This window comes from Balaenoptera ricei, chromosome 2 (genome assembly GCF_028023285.1).
Source record: "Balaenoptera ricei isolate mBalRic1 chromosome 2, mBalRic1.hap2, whole genome shotgun sequence".
Classification (NCBI taxonomy): Eukaryota; Metazoa; Chordata; class Mammalia; order Artiodactyla; family Balaenopteridae; genus Balaenoptera; species Balaenoptera ricei.
The window spans coordinates 185,706,521-185,715,848 of NC_082640.1; the positions used below are offsets into that span (position 1 = coordinate 185,706,521).

Here is a 9,328-nt window from a genome sequence, read left to right on the forward strand (position 1 = left end):
CAAAGGTGGGTTCCCGGCTGGGAATGGCGCCCCCCCCAGCAGACCCTTCCTGGCACCCCCAGTCGGCAGCTCCTCTGTGGGGGGGGCAGGGGGGGCGGGGAGGCTGGCCCCAGGACTCACTGCAGCGCATGTGAGACTGTTCCTGTCGTGCTCCCTCATTGTGTTGAGAGAGCTTTTCAAAGGGCGTGTATGGCCCACTGGTGGACGTGAAGTAATTTAGTGGGTTGCAACTAGCATTTTCAAAAGTAGAATAGAGTAAAACAGAAAATATCCGGGCGTAGTGTGATCAGGGCAGATTTGGTTTTGAGGTCCCTGTTTTTAGGGATATGCACACATACACAGGTGTCTGTGCAGAAGGGGTGAGGTGTAAGGATGTGTTTCCTACTATGTTTCCTTGTCAAAGTTTGAAAGCCACTCTGGTAAAAGATTTATTCGTTTTTAGCAAAAACTTTAAAAAGCATCCATTCTGAAATTCAGTCATTGCTGCACTTTGCCTCATCTTATTTGATTCCTGGGAGAGATTCTGAGAAATGCAGTTGTAGGATCCCTGTTAAACTACCAGGACCCCCATTTCCTGTGTGAACGGATTTTTTTTTCCTGGAACTCCTTCAGTGAGCTGATAGAAGGCCTATATTGTAAACATTTAATTACCATTATTATAATTGCTATAAGTTGATATTAAAATCACTTTTTGTTTGCTTAATTGAAGACTTTCTTTTTCAGGTTTCCTTGCTGCAGAATGAAAGTGTAGAAAAAAACAAGAGCATACAGAGTTTGCACAACCAGATATGTAGCTTTGAAATTGAAATTGAGAGACAAAAGGAAATGCTTCGAAATAATGAATCCAAAATACTTCATTTACAGGTAAGAAGTTTAAGATGATGGCTGGATAAAAGGGAACACATCTGTGTTCCCCTCCAGGACTTTCTCAGGGAGATATTTGAGCAAAAGCCCTGACCTTTGTCGAACAAGGCAACTTGTTTCTCTTGCTTAAGTGAAACTCAGGGAAGGTGGCCTGGGTTTGCGGGCCGACCTGGGAGGCTGTAAGCACCGCTCCTCGCGCCTTTTCCTGGGGGCCAGCCCCGTCACCTCTCCTCTGTGCCTTTGATTCATTGTTGGTGAAATAAGACTCAAAGTCTGTGTTTTTAAAAATTAGCTGTTTTATTATTATTATTTAAGATTTCATATTGTTCATGAGTAGTTATGTGTAAAGTTTCACTTCCTAAAGTGAACTGAAGCCAAACTATTTTGTTCTGAATCTTCTAGCGATGCACGTACACACTGTCACCTTATTTCACCGCAGTGAACCACAGGTACCTCCAAAATAAACACATAAACCTTTGCTGCTCCCGAAAAAGGTGGTGTATAAATAAGCCTGATTAAAATGTGGCTCCTCATTTCTGTTACCAACACAGGCTTCCATTAGGTGCTTGTTACAGATTATTCTTCTAGACACTGTCTTCACATCAGCTTACTCAGAGCATACCTTGGTGATGGTAATTCTGGTGTGTATCACACACACCCATGGGAGAATCACATGTTGCCGAAATGGTCTTTCAGTGCTAGTACTTACAGTGTGTTTCCCTAAATTATCTGGAAGAGAAAATGTTTCTAATAGCTCAGAGTCACGGCATCTTTGAGGTTTTCTTTCCTCCCGTTTTAATGTTGGGATTAGTTATCGTGCCTTGAATTGCATAGGGATTTATTAAATTAACTTCATTTGTGTTAAACTCTGTGGTTGTCCCGAGACAAGGAAAAACACAATTCACCATTAGATTGTAGTAGAAAAGATGCAAGTCGTAAGTACTGAATCAAGTCAGAAAAGTACAGTGTCACGTAGAACACCACAAGCCTCCTGCAGGAAGTCCGTGGCGTTTTGCCGAGGCCTCGGAGGTGCTGGTCAGCGTGTCCAGACAGAGGCCTGTGCTGCCATCCGGTCGGCAGGTCCAGCTGTGCACAGAGTGGCCAGGGCTCAGGGGTGCGTGGAAACGCCGAGGGAATTACGTTATGCTAGAGAACCACTTGTTAAGGCATATCAACAGCAGAAGGAAGAATGAGTAAGGAGTGGGTTGGTTTTTGTTTTTATATTTAATTCTTATTTTAAGATAGTGGTTGCCAAAGTTCTTTTTTATTGAAGTAGAGTTGATTTACAGTGTTGTGTCAACTACTGCTGTACAGCAAAGTGACTCAGTTATACACACACACATTCTTCTTCGTATTCTTTTCCATTATGGTTTATCATAGGATACTGAGTATAGTTCCCTGTGCTATACTGTAGGACCTTGTTTATCCATTCTATATATAATGGTTTGCAACTACTAACCCCAACCTGCCATTCCCTCCCTCCCCCACCCCCTCCCTCTTGGCAACCACCAGTCTGTTCTCTATGTCTGTGAGTCTGTTTCTGTTTCGTAGATATGTTCGTTTGTGTCATATTTCAGATTCCACATATAAGTGGTATCATACGGTATTTGCCTTTCTCTTTCTGACTTCACTTAGTATGATAACCTCTAGTTGCATCCATGTTGCTGCACATGGCATTATTTCATTCTTTTTATGGCTGAGTAGTATTCCATTGTATATATGTAGTAGTGGGTTCATTTATAACCAAAAAAACCGAGAGTGTCCGTAATGAGGTCACGGATGCACTCGCCCGACACCTCGGAGATCTTTTATGCGTTCCTCTCCTCCGTTCCCCACTTCCAGCATGAAAAGTTTGAGTTTACTTTAATCATTCCACTGTGCGTGATTCATGTTTAAAACCTCCACGATTGAAGAAACCACTGAGATCTAAGTCAGAGAGATCCAGCTCCAAGCTGCGGAGCCCGGGGAGGTGAAGGCTGAGCAGTGCCATGTCTGCAGGCGGCGGTGACCCGCGCCAGCGCTCTTCTCCTCCTCCTTGGAAGGCAGGCACGGAGGAAAATAGGCTGCATTTCAAGAGAGGGACGGGGGTCAGGAACAGGGGCTGACGGGCTGGAAACCCCTCCGGACGGCTGACCGTTTCCCGATGGTTTACATGGAACCATGTCTCCTGGATGATCTCAGGGTCGGTAATGTTCGTCACCATGGTTGCCAGCGCTGAGAGGCGGCCTGGACCATCCGCCTCTGAGTGAACATTGATGGCGGCCCTGTAGGCTAGGGCTGGAGGTGCCGGCTCTGGGTGGGGCTCTCCCTCCCGTCCCTCCCGACCTCCCCCCCCCGCACCCCCCGTTTCAGCAGAGCCTGGCTCAGACCTGCCCCTCGGTCCTCACCCTAGAACTTCCAGCTGCCAGAGGACAGTTTACCTGAGCGCTGTACCGTGGCTCAGGACACCGCCGCCGTGACTGGCCGCTGTTCCTCGCTGCTGCCTTTGCCACTCTCTCCGCGGCAGAGTGTACCTTCCCTCCCCTCTGCCTTTCCTCAGGCACCTCAGATGGCACTGTAAGTGCCACCTCCTCCAGGGAGCCTTCCCCAGCCTGTGCACTGGACCACCTGGATGGTGACAGACCTGTCCCTCTCTGTGTCATCTCCTCCCTTGTCTGAGTCTCCAGTCGACCCTAAATCCTGAAGACAGGCTTGTACAGGAGTCCACACAGAGTGCAGAGCTCCCCCAGATAGGGTGGATGGGATGCAGTCAGAGTTGTGCAAAGGAAGTGGGACTTAAGAGTGGGTTAGCTTTTGCCAGCCGTGGAAGGGTAGTTTCTTAATATTTTACTTTGTAAAGAACTCTTTTTTTTTTTTTTTGGCCGCGCATGCAGCATGTGGGATCTTAGTTCCCCAACCAGGGATCGAACCTGTGCCCCCTGCGGTGGAAGCACGGAGTCTTAACCACTGGACCACCAGGGAAGTCCCTTTTTTCTCAATTTAAAAAGACAGCCTAGGGTTTCCCTGGTGGTGCAGTGGTTAAGAATCCGCCTGCCAATGCAGGGGACACGGGTTCAAGCCCTGGTCCGGGAAGACCCCACATACCGCAGAGCAACTAAGCCCGTGAGCCACAACTACTGAGCCCGTGAGCCACAACTACTGAAGCCCGTGCACCTAGAGCCCGCGCTCCGCAACAAGAGAAGCCACCGCAATGAGAAGCCCACGCACTGCAATGAAGAGTAGCCCCCGCTCGCCACAACTAGAGAAAAGCCCACGCGCAGCAATGAAGACCCAACGCAGCCAAAAATAAATAAATTTATTTTAAAAAAAAGAAGACACCACAATGAGAAGCCCGCGCACCACAACAAAGAGTAGCCCCCGCTCGCCGCAACTAGAGAAAGCCCGCACACAGCAACAAAGACCCAACGCAGCCAAAAATAAATAAACTTAAAAAAAAATGTAAAAAGAAAAAAAAAGACAGCCTAGATGTGAGCTTCATTCCCGTGCTGCATTGTTAGCAGGAGCTGGATGACCCGGTCGTTCCCGCAGTCAGTGGCTCTGCCGGGCGGGAGGCAGAGCGCTCTGTCCACGGGCCCCTCGCTGGGCCCAGGAGTCCCACCCGCATTGGCTCGGTGACCGGATGGTGCCAAGTGACAGACGGTGATTTAAGCCCTAAGTGCACGAGCATGAGACTGATAGACTGATGCTCTGTGAGCAGGTCTCCTGATGAGGGTTTATTCACATAGTGTGTGATCTGTGCTGTTTCTCTCAGCTCCTGAATCCTTTTTTCTAGTAAAATCCTCACCTGCATTTAAGATTTGTTTTTTATAGAAACACTACAGGGGCTGAGTGTAGACCGCTCTTCAAGAATGAAATCATGTTTGCTGCATCTTACAGAGAAAGCTTGATTTAGGTCAGCATTCTGCTTTGACCTCATACAAATGAAAGGTCTGTTTGAAAATAGCACGTTTTCCCTTGCTGTATGAGGAGTGCCTTTTAAATAGTGGTTGGGCCTTGTCTGTGTGTGTGTGTGTGTGTGTGTGCACGCGTGTGCTCGCTCCCATGTTCCCTCCTGCCCGCCACCCGCCTGCTGACTCCGTGTTCCTGGCTTGTAGTTGGGGGCCTTGCTGTCATTTCAGACTCCACGGTTCTGCTCCCTCTCGAGAGCGCCTCGTGCCTTCGTGCCACTGTCCCGTGTGCGTCACGAGTCCTGGGGCGGGGGAGGGGGGCTTGGAAGTGATGAGCAGCTTGTCCTTGTGGTTTACAACGAGGGCCACCAAGGAACTGCCACTGATTGATTAGGTTTCCATTAACTCCCCTCTTACTCTCACTAGTACCCACATCAGCCTAGTTTGTCATTTTGTCACTTGAGTAGGTAGAGGACGGGAGAAAAATTACAGCTATTCATTATGGGCATGGGCGTTCATTCATGTCAATAGGATTATCCCCAGAAAACAGACTTTGTAAACTAACTATGCTTCTCACTATATATATTTTAAAATAAAGTGGTATCAGTGTAGAAAGAAGTGTTCTTTAGAGAAATCATCTTTACTTTTTAAATGTTAGCCAATATCAGGGTTTCTTGGAAAGAAGAGGAAGATTAACACTGTATTTTTACCCAGAAAAAGTAACCCAAGCCTACATGTTTGTTCCTTCACGGTTATTAAGAGCCAGCAAAGGTGCTGAAACCTCGATGTTTAAAAATAGTCTCCCAAAAGGAGAAGTGAGCTCGGCAGGTCCCCGGGGCTCTCCCCTGTGTGGCCTCAGCCTCAGGGGCGGCCCAGCCACTCCCCAGCTTCAGGGGCTGAGCCACCCAGCCTTCAGGAGCTTTATTTCAAAAATGCAAATTCTTTTTAGAAGTGAAAACCCTTTAGGTCCCTGGCTTCATCTAACAAGTGGGCAGGCCAGTCCTGCAGACCAACGGGGCCACCACGGTTGGCACGCCAGGCTCACCGCTCCAGTTACTGTTACAGACGTGCTGGTCATGTGCTTCTGGAAAAGGGGGTTTCTGAATTATTTAAATCAAGCCTCGCTGTCGACAGCCACGTGTTTGTCAGTAGGGTTGCTCTGCCCCAGTGGGCAGGGGGTGCTGGTCTCGGAGTGCGTCCAGGGAACAGACCCCCACCCACCCCGCCCATCGGCACTGGCCCCTTGGCTTCACCCGGGGCCCCGAGGACCTGTCTCCAGGGCCCTGTCCTGCTGCCAGCCCTGTGCTGCCAGCCAGGTCTCTGGAGCCAGGTGGCAGTGTGGTGGCAGCTCTCTCTTCTGGGACCCAGGCCGGGTTCTGAGCGCTCTTTGCAGCCACAGAAACAGGGCAGCCCCTCTGGCCCTGGAGGCTCACATGGTTTGGCCTCTGCTGGTCGCTCGACCCTGCAGGGGATGGAGGCCTTCAGACGGGGCCGATGAGTGTGACTCCAGGTCCTGAGCTGAGACGCTAGGACAGAGGGATGTGGGAGCCGCATGCCCTGCACTTGGTGGGTGAGGCCTCTCTGTGCCTCGGTCCCCTCCTGGAACTAGGGGTCTGGGTCCCTGTGTCCCCCGAGATGCCCGTGGGTCTAAGGTAAGAGGCCCTGTGAGGGCTGATGCGGGCTGCCCTGTTCCTGACCAGCGGGTGTCTGATGGTAGTGGCGCAGCGCCGGCAGCGAGTTCTAACCGTATTTTGCCTTTTTGACACCTTTGATGTGGAAGCGAGTAATAGACAGCCAAGCAGAGAAACTGAAGGAGCTCGACAAAGAGATCCGCCCCTTCCGGCAGAGCTGGGAGGAAGCAGGCAGCATGAAGAGCAGCGTGGAGTCCCTCCAGAACCGGGTGACCGAGCTGGAGAGCGTGGACAAAAGCGCGGGGCAGGCGGCTCGGAACACAGGTGAGGGCGGGCGGGCGGAGCCGTGAGGGTCTGCGAGGCCCCGGGCCGGGGGAGCCTGGCCGGGTCCCAGGGCCCCAGGTCAGAGCTGTGGCGGCCTTCGTGAGGTAAGCGAGGCACGTGCTGCCTCAGGACAGCGCCATCCAGTCTCGGACGGTGCTCCTGGTGGCGCCTGCTGGGGCAGCTGGCTTCCCGCCGAGATGCCCGCAGCAGGGGCCCAAACGCTCCCCTCCGTGCAGCGAGGCCTGCGTGGCAGAGTGGGTGTGGGGCGGCCTGCGGGTCGGGGTGCTCCAGCCCTGCTCGTGAAGGCCTGGGGGACAGAGGGTGACCAGAGGCAGCAGGGGACCCGGCAAGCCCAGCAGCGTGTCCGATACCTAGAAGCCACCGGGCCGCTGCTTCAGGGGCCGAGCGAGTATTCTGAATAGCTGCGCTGCGCGAGGAGGGTTAATGGGGGAAAGAACAAGGATTATTGTGATGCACGTGGGGCTGGATTCAGCCAGCCGAGGACGTGGAGTGGGGTGGGGGGAGGAGCAGCTTAAGCCCTGATAGGGCGCAGGTGAGCCCGCGCACGGGGGCGGGAGGGCAGGGGCCGTGAGCCAGAGGGCAGGCAGCCCCAGGCTGTCGCCTCTCGGCAGGCTGTGGATCCCGAGGACCCCGAGGCCTGCGTTTCAGGTCCTCCACGGGGCAGGCTCCACGCCCCAGCAGCCACAGCGAGTCTGGGCTCTTCTGCTCTGACGCGGGTGGGGATCGGCTTCTCCAGCCCCGGTGATAGTCACGTGTCTCCGCGCCCATCTCTCCCACCCGCCGCCGCAGGCCTGCTGGAGTCCCAGCTGAGCCGGCACGACCAGATGCTCAGTGTCCACGACATCCGCCTGGCCGACATGGACCTGCGGTTCCAGGTCCTGGAGACCGCCAGCTACAACGGCGTGCTGATCTGGAAGATCCGGGATTACAAGCGGCGGAAGCAGGAGGCCGTCATGGGGAAGACCCTGTCCCTCTACAGCCAGCCTTTCTACACCGGCTATTTCGGCTACAAGATGTGCGCCAGGGTCTACCTGAACGGGGATGGCATGGGCAAGGGGACGCACCTGTCGCTGTTTTTTGTCATCATGCGTGGAGAATACGACGCTCTGCTTCCCTGGCCGTTCAAGCAGAAGGTGACGCTCATGCTGATGGACCAGGGGTCCTCCCGGCGACACTTGGGGGACGCTTTCAAGCCGGACCCCAACAGCAGCAGCTTCAAGAAGCCCACCGGCGAGATGAACATCGCTTCCGGCTGCCCAGTCTTCGTGGCCCAGACTGTGCTGGAAAACGGGACGTACATTAAAGATGACACCATTTTCATCAAAGTCATAGTGGATACTTCGGACCTGCCTGACCCCTGACGAGTCTCTGGGGAGGCGGATTGCGCAGAAGGCAGCTCCTCTGGGGGGTTTGAACCGGCCGCCTCCCCCGAGGTCCTCGCGCCCAGAACAGGACCTGGTGGAGCCGAGGAAGCGGCAGAAGGTGGCCGCGGGCCGGCGGGAGGAGCCACGCATCAGGACACACACACCATGTTTTCTAATAGACTAGCAACACTTCACTCGGAAGAATTATTTATCCTTCGACGAGAGAAATACTGCTGTCAGAGAAGGTTTTCGTTTTCATTTTTAAAGATCTAGTTAATTAAGGTGGAAAACATATATGCTAAAGAAAAGAACCATGATTTTTCTTCCTTAAACACCAAAAAAAGAACACACACACACACACACACACACACACACACACACACGCACACACCTGGGGATAGCTGGACATGTCAGCATGTTAAGTAAAAGGAGAATTTATGAAATCATAATGCAGTTCTGCTATATTCATTCTAAGATTCAAGAGTGCAGTCCTGTTTCAAACATAGCCCGTTGTCTGTTTTAAGGCCTCATCTGGTCTCTGCTTCAATACTCTGTCAGAAGACCCTGAAGTGCACCTAGGTCTTTTTTGAAAGTCTCTAAATTCAGAATCGTTTTTTAATTTAAAGTTCTAAGATAATTGTTACTGCAAACATTTCATTTTAAAACGTTGATAGACTGATATTTCTTGGAAGAAAATGTAAAATATCAAACACTGGTTATCACTTGTGATAGGAAAGAGAATATTCAATCTGTTGTTATTTCTCGTTAGAAATGTAAACCTTCAATACCTGTCGTAGTTAATGACACTACTTCAAAATTGTTACGAAAGGAAAACTGCTCTTGGATGCTGTGCATCATTTTCAGATTTATAATTGTTTTCACCCTAAAATAGGGCATTAGTTGAACTTTGGAGTTCTAAACAAAATCCTGTAGGTTTTTAAAATTCTGCCCCACGTGTTCAGACGAGCTCTCTATTGCTGACAACACCGACCTTCCGTGTCCAGTGTCCGGGGGTGGGCAGGTGACTTGTGCTTGAAGGAGGCCACAGCAGATGTGTTTCTTCATCCTGTCATATTGCTGCATTTGTTAACAGCGTTTGCGTAGAGATGGTGGCATACTGTACCTGTGCCTTAGATGTGACATGCTGCTTCTCGACCCCAGCTTTGTGTTCACTGTAATTCCAGAAGGTGATAGTTCAGCCAGACTTTTCTCTTGATCACTAGACCTTTTGCCTCTT

The 9,328-nt window shown here is 51.3% G+C and overlaps 1 protein-coding gene across 6 annotated transcripts in view; it reads left to right on the top strand.

The window, feature by feature from the left end:
- The window catches only part of TRAF3 (TNF receptor associated factor 3), a 113,128-nt gene extending 104,203 nt beyond the window's left edge, over nt 1-8,925 (top strand). For all 6 annotated transcript variants that reach the window (XM_059915052.1, XM_059915051.1, XM_059915050.1 and 3 more), the window contains 3 exons: nt 724-864; nt 6,532-6,706; nt 7,517-8,925. In XM_059915052.1, coding sequence (XP_059771035.1) covers nt 724-864; nt 6,532-6,706; nt 7,517-8,088 — 888 coding nt within the window. In that variant the 3' untranslated portion in view covers nt 8,089-8,925. The remainder of the gene's footprint in view (nt 1-723; nt 865-6,531; nt 6,707-7,516) is intronic.
- Nucleotides 8,926-9,328: the final 403 nt, after the last annotated feature.